The sequence below is a fragment of the Tribolium madens genome, unplaced genomic scaffold (genome assembly GCF_015345945.1).
Source record: "Tribolium madens isolate multiple individuals breed KSU strain unplaced genomic scaffold, Tmad_KSU_1.1 Scaffold_96;HRSCAF=242;Tcas5.2_LG5, whole genome shotgun sequence".
Taxonomy (NCBI): Eukaryota; Metazoa; Arthropoda; class Insecta; order Coleoptera; family Tenebrionidae; genus Tribolium; species Tribolium madens.
Window position 1 is genome coordinate 12,490,926 of NW_025401068.1, and position 24,262 is coordinate 12,515,187.

Genomic DNA, 24,262 nt, shown 5'->3' on the forward strand with positions numbered 1-24,262 from the left:
TTCCAAAAAAAAAAACTGTAATTTCAAAAAGAATTCCAGTAATTCCGTAAAAACTTCACTGAAATTTTATTTTCGTTATTTGCAGATTAATTTCTATAATTCCAAATTAATTTATGTAATTCCAACTTAATTTTCGTAGTGACAAAATAATTCCTGTATATAATTCCAAATTAATTCCGATAGTTCTAACAAATTCGACATATTTCCAAAGAAATTATATCCGATTATTCCAAAAAAAAATTTTTGTAATTTAAATCTAAAGAATCCAAAGATAATTTTAATACTTCTAAGCAATTTTGATTAAATTCCAAAAATTTGTACAACTAACGACCAGAGTTAACGGCCTCTCGGATAAATATTACCATTACCCTGTGGGAAAAAAATAAATCATAAACTTTGTTCATTTAATGTTGAGAATTAGGCTAATGGAAGCAAGGAAACTGTTGTGGTGTTTTTTTTTGCTTTTGTCATGCTTGAGAAATGGATGTAATAGTTAAACATTTTTTATTTCAATTTCAAGTGTAGGTGTTTTGTTTTCCAAATAAACGAATAATTTTGTTCACCCACTGACCAGTTGAAAAATGATAAAATACTTTTTCGCCTGTAGGTGTCTATTCAAATAACACCCACACGCCTAGTAGAGGAAAATGTAAAACATAATTTTCAGTAATAAATTTTGTATGTTTACTCGAGGTATCGATAATAAAAATTTATATTAAAAAAACCGAATAATTTAAAGTGGGTATTAGTATTTTTTTAGGAGAGCTTGTTTTTTCCGGCTAAACTCCTTCGAGGAGAAAATTGTTCCTATTTATAAAAATTCGTTGTCTGAAGCTACATTGTCACCATAAATCGAGCGTAAATATCAAGGGTAGCTATTTTTCATCGAGTACGTGGCCGTAGAAACAGCAAATAACCTTAACTATTATTGCAATTAATGATTAGGTAACAGATTATTTAGGGTTAGGAGCCCAGCTCGAAATATTGGCAAGATCAGTTGATTTCAACTGATCCAACATCTAGTCGTTGTGTAAAATTTGGTCGAAAATGTTCGAATTTCGCGCCGGTTTTTATTTTTAACTATGCGTGAAAGTGTGTTTTTGCCATGGGTTTACTACTCTCGGTTTTGGTTGCTTGTGTGGGTGTTGTGGAACTTTTAGCTTTTTACTCGAACGTCACCAGAAATTTTGTTACCACTTCCACACAAACGAATCTGCCCGATCTCACTAAAAGGTATCTACAAGACCTTGAAAAACTCAATACCACAACTAGACAAATTTCTTCCGAAGACATAGAACTAGAAGTTGGTGATGTAGTGACTAGATCTAGATCTTCAACACCTAAGAGGTTTCTTCTGACTGAAAAAGAAGATCATGATCGGTCAAGATCACCAACACCTCGTCGTTTTATTGTCACAAATGCCAACGGCGAGAATTCGAATTTACCGAAATTTATCGTCGAGGAGAAAAATTCCACACAAAAACAGTTCAAAATTAAAAAAGACGATACTGTTTTTCCTCTACCTAAGGAATTTATTGTGACACCACATTCTAGATCACCTTCCCCTATTCCAAGAAGATTCGGTGAACAACAAGAAGTGATTTTCAGACGTTCACCCTCTCCTTACCCTAATCCTGTTCTTCCAGTTCCCAGAAATAGTATCTGTAGTGAATTGCTCGAAAATCCCACTCTAAGTGTGGTCGAAGTTGATGAAGAGCAAATTTCAAGGTCTCCAACACCAGAAAAATTAGATTTGATTTTGGAATCAAAACACGACTCTACTGAATATTGGACAAACAAAATGTTAGTCGTTCCTCGGTCAAAGAGTAGAGAATCTTCCAAATCTGCATCTCCCTGCTCTTCAAGAACACCCGAAGAATTCGACGAACAATTTCTCGACTCCCTCGACGGTGTTAAACGAAGTAAACTTAGTCGAAGTAGTTCTTCGCGGAAATCGCGAAAGAGAAATAAAGCTCCGATTAATAACGAGTCAAAAGGTTAGATTTTTTCGGCTATGGTCATTTGCTGATTGTCTTTTTATAGATGATTGCTTGTCATCTTCTGACGCTCAAACTGCTAAAACACTAACAGAAGCTGCTAATGTTTTAAAATCGGTTAATCGAGAAGATGCTCCTTCCGGATCTTCAGCAGGTCCTAGTAATGGTGATAGTAAAACAACAGAACCTTTTTGGGTAAATCATTAAATTCGGCTTGTGCTTAAATCGAGTTCTCAATAAATTAACAAAGCTTTTTTTGTTTTATTTTTTCCATTGGCGACAAAAACAGGTGCCAAGTTGCATATTCAGATATAATAACCATCTTGTTTGCCTTAGTTAACCCGAAAAAGATAAACCGGATTTAGTTTTTACGTCTGAAGTAAAAATATCCATTGTGAATTAGCTGATTTTGCATGAGCGAAACCAAAGGACTGATTGTTTCTAACAGATGTTTAATGTTCGAAATACGCCTTGTCTTTGAACAAACTATTAATAGCTTTATGGCGGACTTGTCACTTGTTACAAGGCTTAGTGCTTCCGATTTTTTGCTAAATTATTTATTTTTGAAGAAGTTGAAATATTATGATGTGTAATTAGTAAGGCTCGGATTATATGCAAAATGCATATTTGTTATTAAGAGGTATATCAACAACATTGTAAGTTTTCTATGCATATCTAATGTTTTTTAATTAAAATAAGCCAAATAAAAAATGCATATTTTGGCAACTTGGTGCATATTTTAGGAAATATTGTATGTTTGTGCATATTTTCTTCAAATTACGACTAAAAATTTCAGTTCAACGTAAAAATTGGACAGTTTATGAAAAATGATCCGATTACAAAATATTTTAAAGAGAAAACAACCGGTAATTCGTAAGCCAAACTCAAAAAATTAGTACCCTGCTGAGTATTTCCTTTTTAAATTGTATTGAACTAAGCGGTTTTTTTTAATCATTTGTTTCCAAAAAATAATAATTAATCTAAATTAAAGTAATATAAAAATGATCTTATTTTAACAACAAAATTTTGTTTTGTTTTTGAGTTATTCGATTTTTCCTGTCTAAATTGCGGATATAGGTATGTAAAAAAATAATTTAATACAAAGCAGATAGTTGTAATCCCTTAGATCATAACCTTCATGAAAAAAATGTTTTTTTTTTGGTGGGTCCCCATTTAAAAAAAAATTAATAAAAAAATATATATATAAAAAATTAATATTTTTGATAAAACATCACATTTTTATAGAACTTTATAATTCATCAATTAGTTTTTTCAAAAAATAAATACCTTTGACTTTTTATTGTTCAAAATTTTGTATATCGATGAATATTTGGTATATATTGGAGCATATTTCTTAATATTTTGTGCATATTTTTGTGAAAATACGTGCATACAGGGTGTTCGGTCCAAGTCACCCCGGCTAATAACACCTAAACTTACTTCTTTTATTCAAAAAGTAAATATTTAAGTAATAATATTCATTCTTGGCTTTCTTAATAAATGTATCAATTTTTTTAGCACATCCGGTGTTGCCGGAAATGCTACCAAATTTAGTTTTTCAAATGGAACACCTATGTTTTTTTTTTCTCCAAACAATAATAATTGACATGAAAAATATTGTAAACCACTATTTATTACATTTTGCGTAACACAATGCAATCAAAAACGTTTTAAATCTTAGAATTTTATAAGGAAATTGGTCGCGTAGCCTGATTTTTAATTTGAAAGGAAAGGTGTGAATCAAAAAATGCTTGGATACAGTTTAATTGTTAGTTTGACAAATCTAATTTGTCAGTTGATAAGCGAGTTCTCTTATGGAAACTTTTGGATTTTTTTCGACTGATAACAGAACATTCAGATTTCTATTTTCTTGTTCTTCACAAAGAACCCCACGTTTTTTAGTTTTAAGAAACAAACCTATTCGTCTCAGTTGTTTTTCAATTCGACTAAATTTCCAACGATTTGTGTGAACTCTTTCAGCTTCCGCTCTCTTTTTTTGCACTTAAAAAACACTTCAAGCTGATCTACCAATTCGTCGTAATTAATATCATCCATTATTAAAGATCTCAATAAGATTTATAGACAAATTAGGCTTTGTCAAACTAACAATTAAACGGTATCCAAGCATATTGCTTTTTGCATAAATACCTTGACAAGTAAAATCCGCCTACGTTGCAAAATTTGCAATAAAATTAAAAAATTTAAATTGTTTTCTGAGTGCATTATGTAAAGTAAAATATAATAAATAGTGGTTTACCGTATTTTTCATGGCAATTATTATTGTTTCAAGCAAAAAAAACATAGGTGTCCCATTTGAAAAACTAAATTTGGTAGTATTTCCGGCTACACCGGATGTGCCAAAAAAATTTGATGCATCTACTAAGAAAACGAGGAATGAATAGTATTGTTTGAATAATTTGTTTTTGAAAAAAAAAGTAAGTTTAGGTGTTATCGGCCGGGGCGACTTGGACCGAACACCCTGTATATATGCGCATATTTTACGATTTTTTCGTGCATATAATCCGAGCCTTAGTAATTAGGAATTACTTCCTGTAGTAGGCGGCAAGTAATTTAAGGGATCTACAGTTCATTAATCGCAGTCCAAGCCCAATGTAACAATGTGGGTATTTGTGGAACTAATTTTAATTTAATTTAGCGTTCATCAAGCAAAAATTTTGATAAGCGGTAACCTTTCTGTGAGAAGTTAACAAATAGACTGAAAAAACTACAATGAATTTAAAAAAATGTTACCTAATCGAAAAAGTTTTCGGTGCAAGTTCGGAGTTATTTTTCCAAATATTGTTTTAGAACAGAACACTTGGCCAACGATGACATACTTACAAAGTTATTTAAACACAAGTTTCCCAAAATAATGAAATTTGAATAACATTTTTGCCCCACAAACCGATTTAAATTTATTATTAATGTCCTTAGGGACTTAAAGTGAAAGTCTTTAATTAGCATTAATGTTATTACATTGCTTTTAATTGCTGAACATGTTTTTGGCAATGATCGAAATGCCAGGAATTTTTATGTTGATGGTGCAAAAATTTGTAAATACTAAAACACATTGAATTGGTAATTAGCGAAAATTGAGTACCTCAAGCCATTAAAGTTGAGTAGTTTGTCATTTGAATAAGAGTGAGTGATTTATCCATTTCGGAAATGAATCGATTTTGGGCCCAACTTGCGTCATTTCGCGATTATCAAACAGAGAAAAGAAGGAATAATAAATTGCGTCAAGTATTTGATGTATTTTCGTCTGGTATAGATACACACAGCATCGACCCACCTCAAATCAGAGAAGCATATTGCACCCGGCACTACGTCCCATATCATTTTCTAAAAATATAAAGGGAATAGCTTCGCCGATTTACCCATCTAACAGAATTCAGTCGCAGTTCACTGTTTGAACCGAGTGTGTGTATTGTCCTCGAAAATGGGAGACGTTGAAGTTCATTCCAATTTTACCATCACCGAAAAGAAGACGAAAAAAGTCAAGAAGACCACCAAAAGAAGGGAAAGTAGTGATCATGGCGGTGAAGTCACCATCACTGAAATGGAACGCACCAATGGCACGCAGGGGTATGTGTTGGCATCTTGAGGGGACTGGACCTACAGTGGAAGTGTATAGGGCCCAGAAACGGCACCGATTTTTTCACATTTTACCACATCTAAATTTAGACAGAGACTTTTCTGGAACGAGTGCAAACCAGAAATGGTGCCAATTTTATACTAAATTTGGGGTTGAAACTGTTTCTATACACTTTCACATTTCACGCACTGGTTACTACAAACATGCCATCACATACCCCTGTGATAACAAAAGGTACATAAAGAAAATAACTGTTTTCTCATTAAAGGCGCTATTTGCTTAACATAAAAGTGCTCATAAAAGTGTTGTAAAGCACCCTAAATTTACAACAAGACTAAATAAAAATGTTTTCGCTAATTTATTACTTGGATTGTCTTTTCACGATTTTCAGTAGTACGACGTTGACTTTACGCTCCAATTGGAGTCTTTTGATTTTCAAAAACTATAAATAAAAACAGAAATACGTCTCTGGAACGATTTTTAGATACGTACATCAGTTTTTTAAAGAATTTCAATCAAAAAAGTAAAACATTATATTACTAAATTGACCTGAAAAACTTTTCAGTTTGTGAAATTGTTATTGGTATTAAATATTTTAGGTTTCGTTTCAAAGTTGTAAGACAGAAATTAACTTTCTGCAATTAACTTGCAACATCTTGAAATGTACTCTACTATTGATTTCTTATACATTTGCAGAACAGTTTATACAAAAATTGTATCAAAAAGAGCAAACTTGAAAAAAGTAGAAAAAGTCCTAGTAATTTCATAGATCTGAAACAATATACAGGGAGATTCACAACTCTCGAATGGTGATAAAACTTTTCTGAGAAAAAACAGAACTGACAATTTTTATTATTAGCTTTTCCGATGTCGGATTTTATTTATTGTTGAATTTGCTAGTTTGTTAAATGTTTCGTACACCATAAACCACAAATTGGTGATTTTTTCCAAGACTTGAGTCACCTTGTATATTGTACATAAGTACTTGGACTTTTTATATCCGAATCGAAGTTACTCGCTTAAAAAACTGGATACACCATCCAAATAGCACCTATTTGGAAATAAAGTTTGAGTTTTTCCAAGACTTTTGAATCAGCCTGTATATTGTACATAAATACTTGGGCTTTTTATATTCGAATCGAAGTTACTCAATTAAAAAACTGGATGGTGCTATTTGGAAATAAAGTTTGATTTTATTTAAAAATGGTTTCCGATTTCGATTCATCTGAAACGAAATCTATTCAAAAATTCAATGTAAAAGAGCTACATTTTTTATAGATCGGAATTTGAGCTTAATTCAAAAAAGTTTTTTTTAATTCGTAAAATCTAAAAAATGCGTTCTTTAGATTAAGATTTAAATTTTTTATTTTAACAAAGCTTACGTGCTAAAGAGACATCTTATTTCAAACTTGTAAAAATTTGATATACAGGTTTAAAACAGCCACTTTGGATATCTCAGAAAGTAAACAAAAATTAGAGACAGGTCAGTTTATAATTTTTTTGACATTTGATTAATGTCAATCAACGCCAACGACGTTTTAGAGCTAATTTTGCACTTTTACAGAAAATTGTTCTGCGTAACGTAAATAAAAATACTCAAAACTTAAACAAAACACACAGCCGAATTTTTAGTCAAAATACCTTTCATTTGAAGTCTCACAAAGGGGGTGGTGCCATTTACCATTTTTACTTTTAAAAGTACACTAAAAGATAAATAAAAATTAACCTGTTTTGGGATTTTCTAATTTTTGTTTATTTTATGAAATTCCAGGGTGGCTCGTTTTAAAAAAATCACCCTGTATTTGAAATAACGTATATGTACATGGTTAATTTCTGAGAGTAGTCTTAGTACACGAGTAAAAAATGCATGAATTCATTTTAAATTTCTATTGATTTGGCGTTCTTGTCTATGTGAAGTGGACTTTGTAGACTTTGTATTACCAAGTATTTAAAAACAAGTGAAAAAACGAAGTTTACCAACAACTTGAATTGTTGTAACCCAAAATACAATAAATTATATTTTATCTAAAACTTTTATAAATCAAATTATTGTCTCATGTCGGCTCGTCGTTTTATATGAATCACTCTGTGTTAATTTGGTAATATTACGTAACTGTTTTTTGAAATGAAATAGACCGTCATTTTAATTGAATTTATAATCAAAGTGAACTGTGATTCTGAAACAAAAGATACGAGATGAATCAGAAATTAATTGCAGGCCTGGCGTATTTATTTTACAGACACACTGTATATTAAAATCTGTATATTCAAATCGTATAGATAAAACTTGTTTCAACAACTTTAATTTTAATTAAAGTAATTTGGATTAAGTTATGTGACAATGAAGTAATTGTATTTTTGGTCAACACCCGGTAAATTTTTTGTGTGCTGAAATGCACATCTGTTGCGACCTGGAGCACTGCCAATGTGACATTTTTGCACCCAATAATCAGCACATAAAAACGTAATGGACCTTTTTATTATATCAGAATTTTGAAACAATTTTCCCAAAACTTTAAGTATGTTGAAAAATATGACATAACACTTGATTGTATCAAGAAATTCCATCCATTGTTGGGTTTTTTTGCATGAAATTGTTTTCTTCCATACTCGTCCAACGTGCTTATTACTCGATGACGACTCCATGTGGGCTTCATATTTTGTTGTTTTTCAGCTGATTTTCAGTGGCGAGTACACAAAGGCCATGAACAAGGACTGGCATGGACAACACTTTTGCTGTTGGCAATGTGATGAGAGTTTAACTGGTCAACGTTACGTCCTCCGCGACGATCATCCTTATTGCGTGTCATGTTACGAATCTGTCTTTGCCAATGCTTGCGAAAAGTGCAGCAGAATCATCGGTATCGACTCAAAAGTAAACTTTTATCACATTTTTGTCACCCAAACTTCCTCACAGAGGTTTTTCTCACACACAGGACCTCTCCTACAAAGACAAGCATTGGCACGAGGCCTGTTTCTTGTGCACGACTTGCGGGGAATCCCTCGTAGACAGGCAATTTGGGTCGAAGGGCGACAGGATCTACTGCGGGCGTTGTTACGATGAACAGTTCGCCTCCAGGTGCGACGGCTGCCACGAAATCTTCAGGGCAGGTAGGTTTTATTCAAATCAAATCAAATATCTTTATTAGTGTTAAAATACCTCAGTGGCATTTACACAAGTCTAGTCACTCTACAAAGTAAATAAACATATAAGCTAATTTATTCTAAGTGAAAATTTATAAGACAGAAAAATCAAAACTAAAAAATTCCACAGAAGAATAAAATGGATTTTTCACTAAAAAATTTTGACAAAGTTTTTAAATAAATTACAAGGTAATATTTTGATACTAAGAGGTAAAGTATTGAAGAATTTTAAACAGTAATAGTTAACAGCGTCTCGAGAGCGGTTTAATCTTAAGAAATCATGGTGAAGTAAGTCTTTGTGACGAGTAAAGTGTCCATGGTCTTGAGTTGAAAATTTTGAAGAGTTATTTTTTACAAAAAGTAAGCAAAAAATGTACAATGATGGAATCGTCATGATTTGTAGATCCGCGAAACTCTTGTGGAAACACTCTCTGTACCTTAAATTGTTAATAATCCGAATAGGTTTACATTGAAGAGCAAATAGAATTTTCGTATGACAAGAATGCCCCCACACTAGTAGACCGTACATTAATAGGCTTTGTATGTAGGCATGATAATTGTTTTTTTGGATGAAACATGCAGGAGTTGTCTTAGTACGTATATTTTTTGTGATATTTTATTTGCAATAAATGTTATATGATTTCCCCAAGTAAGTTTATTGTCAACATAAAGACCTAATAATTTAATAGCTTTTGGAGTTTCGTCGATGTTCCGTAACGAAAATGTAATCAATTGTGTTTTGTCTTCATTAAGAGATAATCTTTTTGATTCAAATCATATTTTGATTTCATTATCCGAGGATAAGGCAATATTATGTAATGATTCAGTATCACTGTGACTGTCTACAATTGTGGTATCGTCTGCGAATAATATTATATTAGAACGAGTTGCCATGGGAAGATCATTTATATAAATTATAAACAATAAAGGTCCTAATACTGATCCTTGAGGAACACCAAATCTATTTTATTGACAGTTGGAAACTTTATCTTTATATTGAACAAATTGTTTGCGATCTCGAAGATAAGACGATATTAAAGCAATACTATTAGAAGAAAAACCATAGTGTTTCAGTTTATCCAAGAGGATGCTATGGGTAATGCAATCAAAAGCCTTAGTTAAATCATAACAAGTTGCAAAGACGTGATTTTTATTTTCAAAAGCATCAAAAACTAGCTGTGACACGAGTTGTAAAGCAGAAGTAGTCAATCTGTTACATCTAAACCCAAATTGACTCTTGGAAAATAAATGATTATTTTCAAAGTGAAAACTTATTTGATTTTTTAGTAGTATTTCGAGAATTTTTGAGAGGTAATTTGCAGGATCATTGAAAAGGGTATTATCTTTGATAGTTTTAAACATTGCGGGAAAACATTGGTAATTAGACACATATTAAAAAAGCTTAGTTAAGGGAGAGATTATGAGATTTTTGATAGTTAGAATGATAGTGGAATTCTGGAATTACTACCATCTGCATCATTACTAAATTTCATTAAAGAAAATAAGAGCCTTTTCTCTATTAGCAAGTTTTTATTTACTTGATAGAACAAGAAATAACACCACAACAAAATTTTGTGGAAAAAAATCATTATCAAAATTATGTTTTTCACAAACATTTTTGTTATTTAACTTGTGAAAACTCATTTGTCAAAGTGACATTATTGTCAAAAAAATAAAGCCGCCAATGTGATGAGATTTAAAACGCAGAGAAAAAATATTTTAAGTCGAAAATCAAATTACAACACGTCATCTGGTGTTGTAACAATAGTCGGTGCTAGAACTAAAAAAAAATTACACATAGGAGTCAAAAATAAAAATTGTAAAAAATGTATGTATTATAAGAAAAAAAAAAAACAAACGGCCCCTCTTCATAAATAAAAAATTGGAAAAGTACTTCGATTTCGATGGAAGCTGCAATTATTGTAGATGGATTTAAAAAATCAATAAAAAATAATGTACGATTTAAAAACCTCATATGAGGTGGTGATATCAGTGTCTACAAAAAAATTCGTAATGCGAGACCTAATTATTTCATTCAAAAAATTGAATATTGAAATCATATACTACGAAATTTTTGTACCAAAATTAGAGAAATCGCTAAAACTCCCCGATCCGACATAAATATAAAAACATTTTTGCACAACAATTACTTGAAATTTATTTTTTTTTAAAGTTCTTTGTTTGAGTTGTTCCTAAGGGCATTAAAAAGAGTTGCAAATTTATCTTCAAGTCTTTTGGACAATGTCGATAATTCTGTTTAATTCAGTAAACAAACCGTCCTCAGTGAAATTAATATAAATATTATGTTTTATTTTTTTTATTTTTTAGGTTTACGTATTGGGCCTAATGCCTTTATACCTATCTATTACATCTATCTATTTTTTTAAATTTACTTTTAAATAGATGAATAATTAAAAAATTGAAGTTTTGAAATGAACTAACAATTCTCTTCTTGAGGGGTGCAGATGTTAATAATTAAGATTTTTACATATTATTCAATAAAAAAATATCTATTAATTTATTTAAAGCGGGAATATTATCCTGTTCTCTATTTACACTACAAACATCAAGAAACTCTTCAAATCTACATTTGCGGCTAAAAACAATGAAATAAATGTACATGTAATAGGTATACGCCAGGTTTCTGGGGGTCTGCAGCCCTAAATGCAAAAAAATAGATTCTAATGAAGATAATGCTTGTAATTGCGAGCAGCGTGCATATTTTACATCATATCTATTTTGGCAAATGCTCTAAACGTGTTCAACCTTTCACCGGTCTGTAGGTGTTGCCAGGATGTGTATTAATAAAAGCTACACTTATTACATTTTGTTTATGCTTTCGTGTCGCTTATCATTGCTTGAACTTTTACGAAATTATTGAAATTCTGCATTGACAGCGTAATCTATGCTAATTACAGTCAATATAAGAATTTTTAATCTCCGTTTCTCCGGTTTTATTTATAAACATGACTTGTACAAATTAAACTTTCTTGCTATCATTATTAAAACTTGATTTTTGCATGTTTTATTAATTTTTTGCGATTTTTTCCTAACCCAACGATGAATCAAATGTGTGCCATGACTGGTTACCCTACATGGTCAAGTGTCACCCAATACAATACGTAATACGAACCATCGTTTACCATTTTTGTAAATAATTCACCTGGTTTTACCTTTTCTCTTTTATCAATTAAATTGTTACATAGAAATGTCATAATTACACAACTTGTGACTTCTAGTCAACATATGGCGGTTTTAGAATTGCGTAATAAGGATTTGACAGTAAAGAGAACCAAGGTAATTCAGTAAAATGTTTTATTAAAATTGGATTTTTAATTGCAGTGACTTATTTGGGCAAACATTGACTCTAAGATTCACACTTTTATTGGCTCATAAATTATACTTGCAATTTACATAGTGTAAATTAATGGGACAATATCATTATGGCAGTTCACTGAATTGATGATAAACTTAATAAATCAAACATTTTGGGAAATATTTTCTGTATATCGCTTTTAAATATTATAATTTAGAATGTAGACAAAATATTATTTTGGAAAAACCGGCCTCAAAATATTTTAAACTAAACTTTGATTTTTGTCGAAAACACTTGTTTGAAAATTTACACAGCTAAGATTTCGAGAAAAGTAACATTTTCACAGTATTAAAGAAATTTGTACTTTTTTCTTTCAAGATGTAAAAATTTAATTTTTTATTATTCTAGTGTTATTGTGTGTGATAATTTTATAAAGTGTATGTTTTTGCCAAAGTAATCCAATTTTTCTAAAACTAAATCCAAATTGTACTTTTTCCTTTGAAGATGTAAAAATTAAATTTTTTATTATTCTTAGTTTGTGTAATATTTTTTTTAAATAATATTTTTGTCAAAGAAATCACAAACCAAGCATAATCGCTAAAAAATATAGTTTAAAATCATGCAAAAAAAAACAGTTTCATTAAAAAAAAAATGTACAGGGTGTTATCTAAATAGACCAAAAAAATGACACATAGGATAAGATACCAGGAACATCAAAAAATGTTAAAAAAAATACTATCTACTAAAATTTCGAAGTTATGAGTGTTTAAATTGTGCACTTTGACTCTATTTATTTCTGTTGGAAAAATAATTTTCCAATTTACTAAATAATTATAAAAAAGTATCTACAAGATCATCAGTATCATTAGACATAAGAAACTAAATCCAAATTGACTAATACAAGTTTGAAATAAAGAGCTACATCCAAAAATAAAAAACATAGTGTGTTTTATAAAAAAAACATAAGTTTGTATTGTAACTTGTTTTTGAAACGCCTTACTTATTTATACAGTGTCCCGAAAAAACGTTGAAAGATTTTCAGAAGTGATCAATATAGAAAAAAAAGTTTTAATGGACCTATGTCTAAAAATGCTTCCTAAGGGAGTTTATATGAAAAAACTCATTAATTAAGGTCGATGAACGGTTAAGAAAAATCTATTTTTTTTCGAAAATGGTACGTCACTAGAGACATTTTTCAAGAAAATTAGCTAATAAATTCGAATCCGTCAAAAAAATTAAAAAAACTTTTTCCAAAGCAAAATTTTATCTTTAAAAATTTTTTTTAACTTTAGTGCCTTCGCCGTTCTAAATGGGGTACACAATTTTAATGTTACCAATAGATTCAGCGCTTTTGTGAATTTTACTGAGATAATCGAAAAAAAAAGTATTTTTGTCCGCTGTCTTCAGAGGGTTCTAGCTCTCAGGAGCCATTTCTGGCCAAAGGTCATTAAGAACTTTTTTCTTATTTTTATCTAGGGAACCACCCCTTGAAATTTTCCAAAATTTTTTTGGGACACTCTGTATATCTTTTTCAACTATTAGATGTAGAGACTAAAAATAGGGTGTTTCATTTAAATTTTTCAAGTTTAATTTTTTGACTGCAACACACTAAAAATATTATAGCTCTAAAATTTGTACTTTTTCCTTTGAAGATGTAAAAATTAAATTTTTTATTATTCTTAGTTTGTGTAATATTTTTTTTTTAATAATATTTTTGTCAAAGTAATCACAAACCAAGCATAATCGCTAAAAAATATAGTTTAAAATCATGCAATAAAACAGTTTCATTAAAAAAAATGTACAGGGTGTTATCTAATTAGACCAAAAAAAATGACACATAGGATAAGATACCAAAAAATGTTAAAAAAAAATACTATCTATTAAAATTTCGAAGTTATGAGTGTTTAAATTGTGCACTTTGACTCTATTTATTTCTGTTGGAAAAATAATTTTCCAATTTACTAAATAATTATAAAAAAGCATCTACAAGATCATCAGTATTTTTAGACATAAGAAAATGTCAAAAAATTTTCACAGCTAGAAAATTTTAAACATTTTTTAATGTTCCTGATATCTTATACCACTAGTATTTTTTTTTGTCTATTCACAAAACCCAAAAAAATGAATTTTTTGTACATTTTTGAAAAAAAGAGACCTGTATTTTATTGCAAAAGTCGCAAATTCCCAAATAAACGATGTGAGTAAATACGTGGTCAAGAGTGTAGCTAAAAAAATCGGTTATTCAAATCCTTATCAATATTAATAACTCAAATGGCGTGTATTTTTAGAGATGATTGTGCTGAATTATTGAATAAAACTAATTTGAAATTTGATTTCACTTCCGTTCGTTTCGGTGTTGGTCTGTAACCCAAGAATCGTTAAGGACTATAATGTGCGTGCGAATTAACGAAATTAAAAATGACGTTATTTGTCTCTAAATATTAGCTCTTTTATCGCAAACAGTTTTTTAATTAGGGCAATTAGTCGGGCTCGGCACGCGTCTCTTAATATTTCTAATTGAAGAATGATCGCCGGTTCACACCTCATTGCTGCAGGTAGATTAATTTTTCCAATTTCTCCTGCAAGATGCGTGTAGGTAGGTAGGCAGCAGAGTCGGTGGTAACCTTGCAGAGCATAAATGTTCGACGATTTCGTGAGACTGGTACGAATCTCCAGTTCTTTAAAAGACTTTGTGTCGCGATGACTCAAACACCGAGTGACTAAAGAAATGTGTTTTTATTGAAAATTACTATCGAAAAATGGCAGGAACGTTGAGTGATCAGTTTAAAACACGTTTGAATCTTCAAACGAAGACTGTCGGGGAAGAACGGATCAAAAAGGCGAAAGAGCGAAATGAAGATGTTGCGATTTTGTCAATGGAATTACCAGGGGAAAAAAAGGCGTTCAAGTGCTGTTTGGACAAAGACTGCTTGTTGGGGGACCCCACAAGCTTGCCTTTAGGTACGAAGAGTGGAATCGTACGTAATTAGCACGAAAATCCATGAAGGAGATGTTTGTTCAAAGTGTTATCTTGTCATATTTATTTTTATTTCTTTAAATGCTATATTATAATAACTAGCACATGTTTATTTATAAATTGCATTGGTTTGGGTTGAATATTACTTTAAAATTGCGTTTTTCTCTTGAAGGCCATAATGGATCGGTCATCGACTCGTTGCAATGTGAAATTATGGTAAATTCTCATAATTTAGTTAGAAATCGGAATTTTTGTTTAATCGTTCGTTCTCAAAATGGTAATTGTACGTTTTTATGGTTTCGTATTTGTTTAAAAATTGTGGTGAACGTAGTAGTTACTCATACGACATTGAAAGCCATATTTACCTCAAACTCTCGTATTTTATTTAACTTTTGCCTTATTTGTAGAAATTAATAATAAACAACATTACACAGCTTTGAAACGATTCAAGTTTGGTTGAAATTAAAGTGATTAAATTTTGAGTAGGTGGATTACGAGTAATTTTTCCACTCGTGGGCTTACAATTATTCGGAAAGAGGTCAGTGTCGTCAGACAACTTTTCACATGAGTTAGCTCGATAAAAAACGAATCAATTTTTTGTAAAGTTGCGTGCATAAAGTCAATAATTATCGCAATTTGCAGTCGTAATTCATTGGCTTCGCAGCAAAATAATTGAGTTTGTTGTGGGGCACGTTAGAAATATTACCAACGAAATTTTTTGTCACAAGTGGAATTAAATCAATCAGTGGGCAGAAAAATTCGGATGAGTCAGTTTAATTGGTTGTTTGCATTTGTAAGGATTGTCAGCGTGTGATGACTTAATTGAATAATAGTTTTTGAGATTCTTGTTTTTTTTTCATTCATTCAGCTTTTTTTTAATTAGTTCGTAAATGATTGTGACTATTTGGGCGAAATATCTGTGACACACCGTACCTATCGGGTTTATTGTCGAAACCTTGACCGAGCTTTTATGTCAATAAAAGTATTATTTCCAGGATTGTGAGATTTTTTTTTATCTGATATCAGTTGTCAGGAGTTGCAACAATTTTTCACTGCTATTATTTTTAAACCAGATCGTTGATTTTTCCACTTATAATAACTCATAGTTTGCATTTAAACAATACGGTGTCCTAAAAAAAACGTTAGAGGATTTTGGGTGGTGATTCCTTATGTTAATAGAAAAAAAGTTTTTATGTCCAGAAATGCTTCCTAAAGGAGTTCCAGCAATTCGACCTGTTATATAAAAAAATTCATTTGGGCTGCTTTTCGGAATTAGAAAATGAAAGAAAAAACGATTTTTTTGTAAAAGGGTGTCGTAAAAAATAGCACAAAAGACATTTTTTTTCGAATTTGTAAAAAAATTCATAAAACTTTCCGAAGCAACATTTTTGTCTTAAATAGGTTGAAGGTGAACAATTTTTGATAACATTAGTAGTTTCAAGACCAAGAAATTCCCCCGGATATAAATTTTGTTTTATTTCAACCGGTTACTGAGATAATTGAAAAAAAAAAGACTTTTTGCTCTCCTTTAGCCCCCTTAAGAAGCAATTCCGGAAATCGGTTATAGATATTTTTTTTATATTGATCTGATGAATTTCTGTTTTTATTGTTACAAATTTAAAAAGGTGATAGAATATTGAATTTTAAGACAAAAGTTTCCTATGACCATTTATCGAAAAATACTATGTAAGAGAGGTACAACTTTTTTATTTTTTCCCAGTACTAACATCGGATTTTTTTTCTATTTTTACTATCATAGTTATAAATACGTAGTAAAAATTATGTTTCCGGCAATAACAACTTTTATTTACTTTAAAAAACAGTGTTTTTTTGTTATTTGTTATACACAGTAAAATTTGATAAAATCTAATTAGGTAGTTATACAGGGTGGTCCAGCGAGTTAGTAAAAGTCAATTATTTATTGACCTTTAAATGTTAAATATTTATGTGTATAAAAAATTCATAAAATAAATTCTCTACACCACCTAAAATTATTTTCAAGTATACACACATACAAGGTATTTGAAAAATAAGTAACAATACACATTACATTTTTTAACAACATTTTTCTGTTTATTTTGATGACTAAACTAAACTTTTATTAGTCGATTTTACTTAGTTTTTAAAATACCTTGATTTTTTGGTGGAAACACTCTTTTTCAATATGTATGTATTTATCTTATTACATAAAAAGGAAGATTCCTAGAAAAATAAAATTTCACAATTTTAAAGAAGGAACTTTAAACTTCAGGGATACAATATTTTTGTCACCGATTGCAATAATAATGGTAAAAAAATGGAGAGGTTTATTAAAAATTAAATAACTCAAAAAATGAAATGGAATTTCATGACATGAATCTTGAAATTCGAATTGTTTTAATGTGAAAATAAAGAATTATGGAATCAGTATGATTATTAAGCTATATTTCTTACACCTTTTGTCCAACTGTCCACTTTTTGGCTTCTTAAACAAATGATTTTTTTATTTTTAAAATTAAATATTTTTATATTTTTCAATTATAGACATGGAAATTTATGTTTTTAAATAGACAATTTATAATCTATTAGATGTTATAGTACCGAAGTTTGTACTCTTATTTTTTAAAGATGTATTTTTAATTAGTTTTATTTGTAATAATTTACTTTGTCAAAGAAATCAAAATATTTTAAAAACCAAACAGAATCGGTTAATAAAAGTTTAGTTTAAAATCATCGAAATTAAAGCTACATCTAAAAATGCAAAAAACATTAAAAAACATAAGTTTAATCTGTAACTTATTTTTGAAACACCTTGTATACTTATTAATAGTTTTAGGTGGTGTAAGTACACACATTTTTGAATACTTTAACATTCTTATTGGGACACTGTAAATTTTTGCGAGCTTTATAGAAAAAAATAACCTTCAAAATATCAAATTTTTGTTTGTCGTTGTTACGTGATATTAAATGTAATAAATCTTGACCATAAATAGATAAAAAAAAACAATAGACCTTGAAATATTTTCTTCAATATATTTAGAAGTGAGCTTTTTGAATAGGGACGAGTTTTATCTTTTCTAATTGAAAAAAAATCTTGTTAGAATGAGTCAATGAACTAAATAACTCAAGTGCAAGTAAGTTGAAAACGAAACAAAAAAAAAACGTAAAGTTCACGGCGATGATTTCACACGAAACGTCAAGACCGTAAAGATTCCGCTCGGATAGACAGCTAACGAGTTGATATCCACATATCGCATTAACACAATTACTTTCAGGAACAAAGAAGATGGAATACAAGACGAGGCAATGGCACGAGAAGTGCTTCTGTTGTTGTGTATGCAAAGTACCAATCGGTACTCAGAGTTTCATTCCTCGCGAACAAGAAATCTACTGTGCCAAGTGCTACGAAGAGAAATTCGCCACTCGTTGCATCAAGTGCAACAAGGTAAGAAAGTGTAAAGTCTGTTTTTTTTTAAATGGAAATTACCAAGTCAAAATTTTGGTGAAAAAATTGGTAGCAGCTTGTCTCCATAGCCACAAATTTTGTTTGCTCTTTGTTTTTGTTAAAAAAATATGATTATGTGTTCAAATTTAGATGTTGTCAAAATTTTGATTTTTATGAATCCTGTGTGTCTGTTTGCTCTTTGAAAGCGCTATAATTGAACACCTGAGGACAGATATTATTGCCTAAGGTCTAAAGACAGAATTCAGTGCTAATAATTTTGACAGAAACACACCGCAAGTAAGTACAGGGTGGGGCATCGGTTACGCGTAGAAAAGAAATCCCCACTTCTAATTAAATAAAATTGTTGAATTTTTTCACACTTACCTGGGCATTAGTAAGGTACATTCTCTAATTTTTTGGTAATTTTTCATGTACAAACAAAGCCAAAAAAAAATAAAAAGTAATTTTCTCCCAAAAAGTTTAATTCTAATTTTTATACTGACCTACGCAGATTCACTTCCTACAATTGTTTACAAAATCAGAGAAAAAAAATACCAATTAGATTTTGAATAAAACGCAATTTCCCATCTTAACTTTGAAAATAATTTTTATTTATGACCTGCTACTTGTGCCATTGTAAATTTAGGTGACAATGGGGAACTGCAATTGGGGTAAGATTCCAAGGTTTACAACAAAAAGACCCTTTAAAGCGGTCGGCTACCAGTAAATGATTCTTTTGTTGGCAAATTTTACCATTTTGTCATAAACCACTGGTCTGATTTGTGTTTAAATAAAAAAAGCGATTATTTGGATAACCAAGTCAAAATTTTAAATTGTGATATCAAAGTTTGATGCGCTAACAGGTACACATTAATTTAGTGTAAAAACTTTATAGGTAAATTAACAGAAAGTATTCATAAAACACACAAAACAGTTACGGACTCATTTATTATCAAAAACAATTAGAAAAATTCTCAAATTATACCATATCAATAATTAGTTAGGTATATGAAACATCGCCAGTTTTAATTAATTAGAAGTCGCGATTTATCAAGTGCGCGTAACCGATGCCCCACCCGGTATATACAGAAAAAAGTTATTTAGCAAAAGATAAAAGTAGGTATTATGATGCTTGGCAATAAATTTTGTGTAATTTATTGAAACGAGTTCAAAGTTGATGCATTTTATAAATTCTTCTTCAGTCTTAGTTTCAAAATTGTTACTTTTTCAACTCGTTCTTCAAAAAACGATGCACAAGACACTAATTTAATTGCGTTCTTTCCGAGGTTCTTTCTCATTCATGTTTATTTTGTATTTTTGTCAATTTCTTGCTAAAAATTAAGAATGTTTTGCAAACCTGCATTACAAATTGCGTCTACATTTTAACACATCCTTTTTCTAATTTCCTGCTTGCGAACTATTCGTTTCCAAATTTCGAAAAACTGCTAGTGTACCGAATTTGTTTCTTTTTTGGTGTTTCGTCTCTAAATTTTCTTAGACGATTTTTTGTGTTGACGTTTAATGACATTGTTTTCAAATTATTTCAAAAAACCGCAATTGCAAACTTCCTTTATTAAAATTACCATGAATGAATTACTAGTGGCAGGGGCGGACTGGCCAGGGGGCCCTCCAGTCTTACGGGCCCCCAATTATGGTAGGCTTATTATGTAAAGAGCTCATTGAAATAATATCAATAATTTTAAATTATTAAACAAACTTTCCACAATGCATAGAGCTAATCCATGAAGTGCTGAATTGCGTTTTTCGCAGAGGCTAAGTTTGAAGGAATTAAAAAATTGCCATTATAACAAATAAAACTATAATTTCTATAATTTTAGCTCAATTTTGTTTATAAGGTCTTACACGCATGTAAGAAAAATTCCACGTGGATTTATACAAATGATTCAAAAATTTGTGTCATAATTTTAATCACGATTACTCCTCTACAAATGAGCATAGATAGCACAGTATTTATTAATCCAACTCATCAAGCAATAGAAAAAACAGTTTTTATAGCTTTCAGCGCGTTTTAGAATTTAGTTTAAACTGAAATAACTCGAGAACGGTAATTTTAGCGATATGAAACTACCTTTTTTGCAAAAAAAAATGATTGGGCTTTTAATTTTTGATATCAAAAACAGAAATTAATAAGCCGAAAAGAAGTTAGGATACAAAAACTGGGAGGACCTATTGCTACCGGAAATGTATAGGTTCTACAAAACTTCCGTTTACACCAAATCAAAGAGTGTCTTTTTGTAATTTGTATTGTTGTAATTTTAATTAATTTTTTTTTAATTATTAGTGGGCATAAATAATGAAAAAATTTAATATAAGTATAAATTTGGTGCACAGAAAAAAAAAACAAAAATTAAAAGCCTCTGAAGACGTTCATCTAAAAACTTTATTTTCGTTTATTAAACCATAACGTCCCAATCACAATAGAGGAAACAAACTCCTTCAAAAAAAAAATTACTACATTAAGTGACAAGTAGTTTTTATACATATTTTTATTGTATTGTATACAAGGTGATTCTTTTAGGGCCTACATTAGAAACTTTTTAACTTCTAATTCAGATAGGAATTTGAAATTTTGTACACAACCCAAATCAACCAGTCTGAGTTCAACTAAATTATTTTCAAAATGGCTGAACTTCCGGAACTACTAGAAATTGGCGCCAACTTTGAAATTTTAAATGGTACCCACATATTTTTATTGCATTTTTGAATTCTCCTCTTTAAACTAAGTAAAATGTACCTAGTTGTTAGTACTTAACTATCATAGTTTTTGACATATGTCAATTTTTTGGTCAAAATTTTCACTTGCAGGGGTTCATTCAAAACATCACAGCTCTTTTTATTGCATTCGAAAACCAAAGGTTTTCTAGAATTTTCAAAACTGTCGACTGTCAAATTGCAAGGCTAGTATGATTTTTTGAAAATGATCATTAACAAACAGCTTTAACTCAGTTTTTTCAAATGAAATGACTCTATTTTCTCAACGGCAATCAAAACTACATCAATTTGTAGAAGGACTTTTATCAACATGTCCTATACCTATCTCTTACAGTTTTTGAAATAATCACAAAAAACATGTTAATGTTTTTATTTTTATTGTAATCACGTTGGCTTTGGAAAAATACAATAAGATATACCATAATTAATACAGATGTTCGATATGTTTACCACTTTCAAACAGTTCAAAACTCGATGGTGAACTGATTTGAGTGGCTTCCATTAGTTCATTTGGTTGAAGATTATTAAATGCCGCCTCAATCCTTGCCTCAATTCTTTGTAATTCCGGATGGGTGCTGTGTAGACTAATAAATCTTTAATTCGTCTTGATCATTTTCCAAAGGCTACGTGATTTACTATAAAAATAAAAAACAAAAACACGTTTTTCGTGATTATTTCAGAAACTGTAAGAGATGGATATAGGACATGTTGACAAAAGTCCTTCTACAAATCGATGTACTTTCGATTGCCGTTGAGAAAATGGGGTCATTTTATTTGAAAAACTGAGTTATAGCTGTTTGTTAAATATCATTTTCAAAAAATCATATAAGCTTTGCAATTTGACAGTTGACAATTTTGAAAATTTTAGGAAACTCTTCGAACCTTTGGTTATCAAATGCAAGAAAAATTATTTACTTATTGCAAACGGTTCAAGAGCTGTGATGTTTTTAATAAACCTCTGCAAATGAAAATTTTGAGCAAAAAATTGACATATGTCAAAAACTATGACAGATAAGTACTAACAACTAGGTACATTTTACTCAGTTTGGAGAGGAGAATTCAAAAATGCAATAAAAATAATTGGTTACCATTTAAAATTTCAAAGTTGGCGCCAATTTCTCGTAGTTCCGGAAGTTCAGCCATTTTGAAAATAATTTAGTTGAACTGAGACTGGTTGATTTGGGTCGTGTACAAAATTTCAAATTTCTATCTACATTAGAAATTTAAAAGTTTCTAATATAGGCCCTAAAAGAATCACCTTGTATTGGGCCCTCATTTCAACTTAGCACCCCATATAAAAATTTGCCAGTCCGCCCCTGACTAGTGGTGCCAACGTTAAGACTGTTTGGCATTTCCATTTAAAAAAAACAGACTATTTTGCTCGTAAAGTGTCACATTTTGCGTTTGCAGGTTATAACCAGCGGCGGCGTGACCTACAAGAATGAGCCCTGGCACAGGGAGTGCTTCACTTGCACCCATTGCTCGAAGAGTTTGGCGGGCGAGCGCTTCACCAGCCGCGACGAGAAGCCCTATTGCGCCGAGTGCTTCGGCGAGTTGTTCGCGAAGCGCTGTTTCGCCTGCAATAAGCCAATCACGGGGATTGGGGGCACGAAATTCATCTCGTTCGAAGACAGGCATTGGCACAACGATTGCTTCTTCTGTGCTTCGTGCCGCACTAGTCTAGTGGGGCGCGGGTTTATCACCGATCAGGATGATATCATCTGTCCCGAATGCGCCAAGCAAAAGTTGATGTAGATTTTTACAGATTTCTTTTTTTTTAACGATTCAGTGACCATAATATGACAAGTTAGCACCGTAAGAAATGGAAAACATTTCATGTTATACACGCACACACTACACACAAACACACATCTTACACTACCGAAAAAATATAAAAGAAAAACTACAAAAAAATACAGTATTTGTTTTTTTAATTTGTTAGAAAGGTTAGAGTAAATGTATTTATTTTTGGAGGATTTATTTTTGTTTTGCCATATTAAGCCAGCAATATTGGACCGTGGAATATTCTAAATTTTAACATTACACAGACAGTTGCCTTAAAATTTTAATATCGGATAGTAGAAACTTATCAATATATATTTGTTATTGAATTACGGTTGTTATTGCTTCTTAACTGTTACTCTAAGTGTTTTGACAATTTTTTATTGTATATTATTATTACTACTGTAGATAATGTACACAGCTTTATAGCATTTATGAAATGAGCAACTTTGGTGCTATTTGAGTAGTTAGTTTTTTTTTTAATTATTATTATTATTTTCTTATTTTCTAGTTACTGTTCATTCGGTAAATCCTAGTTAAATGCTTCATTAACAGAAATGTTTTTATTAATGTTGATAAATAAACATACATAATATTCGTTTAGAGTTTAACTTTCATTTGTTAAATGTACGTATTGGTAAATTTGGATTGTTAAAATTTGTTATGCTTTTAAAATACAAGTACAGGGCTTTGCTTTAGGGTTATTATTGTTATTTTTAATTCCACAATAAATATCGTGACGAAAACAGTGTTTCAACAAAAACTCCCAATTTTCACCCAAAGGTAGGCAACACTTTAAAGTGGATTATCTTTTACGAGTTTTGAGGTGATTTTAATGTTAATAGGACATGTGATAAGCAGCATTTTGTTTCTATTTAAAAACATTACAGTAAGTCAGCTTTATATAAAGTAACAAAATAACTATTTTGGTGTATACAAGTTTCTTGTTTTTTGAAAATTTCAAGTTTTTAGTAGATTTTTAATATTATGCTTAGTAATTAGCATTTTAATTTTATTTAAAGACATTACTTTAAATCAGTTTAAAAAAATATTTTTTTTTATTTTCGTGTTGTTGAAGGCAATTAGGCAATACATTATACACGTATCTAATTTGTTTAAAATGTTTTTTGTAGATTTTTAGTAAATTTTAAATAAAGTAACAATTTAAAAGTACCAATTCGAATTTTAGGCTGAAATAAAGCAATTTGTGATATTCTCAAGCGGTTTGGCTTTATTTTAATCCGGAAGTTAACCTGAATCAAAATATTTCAACACAATAATGTTTTGAATAAAA

At 30.4% G+C, this 24,262-nt stretch overlaps 1 protein-coding gene across 7 annotated transcripts in view; it reads left to right on the forward strand.

Annotated features, from left to right (window-relative positions):
- LOC123013721 (four and a half LIM domains protein 2) overlaps positions 1-23,714 on the forward strand; it is a 45,565-nt gene extending 21,851 nt beyond the window's left edge. For 4 of the 7 annotated variants that reach the window (XM_044412446.1, XM_044412443.1, XM_044412444.1 and 1 more), the window contains 4 exons: positions 8,267-8,467; positions 8,529-8,703; positions 18,284-18,453; positions 22,597-23,714. In XM_044412446.1, the coding sequence (XP_044268381.1) occupies positions 8,267-8,467; positions 8,529-8,703; positions 18,284-18,453; positions 22,597-22,941 (891 nt within the window). In that variant the 3' untranslated portion in view covers positions 22,942-23,714. Of the gene's footprint in view, positions 1-1,016; positions 1,998-2,043; positions 2,193-5,381; positions 5,583-8,266; positions 8,468-8,528; positions 8,704-14,656; positions 15,014-18,283; positions 18,454-22,596 lie in introns of those variants that run through there. The other 3 variants (XM_044412442.1, XM_044412448.1, XM_044412449.1) reach the window with 3 other exon arrangements.
- The last annotated feature ends 548 nt before the right edge of the window (positions 23,715-24,262 follow it).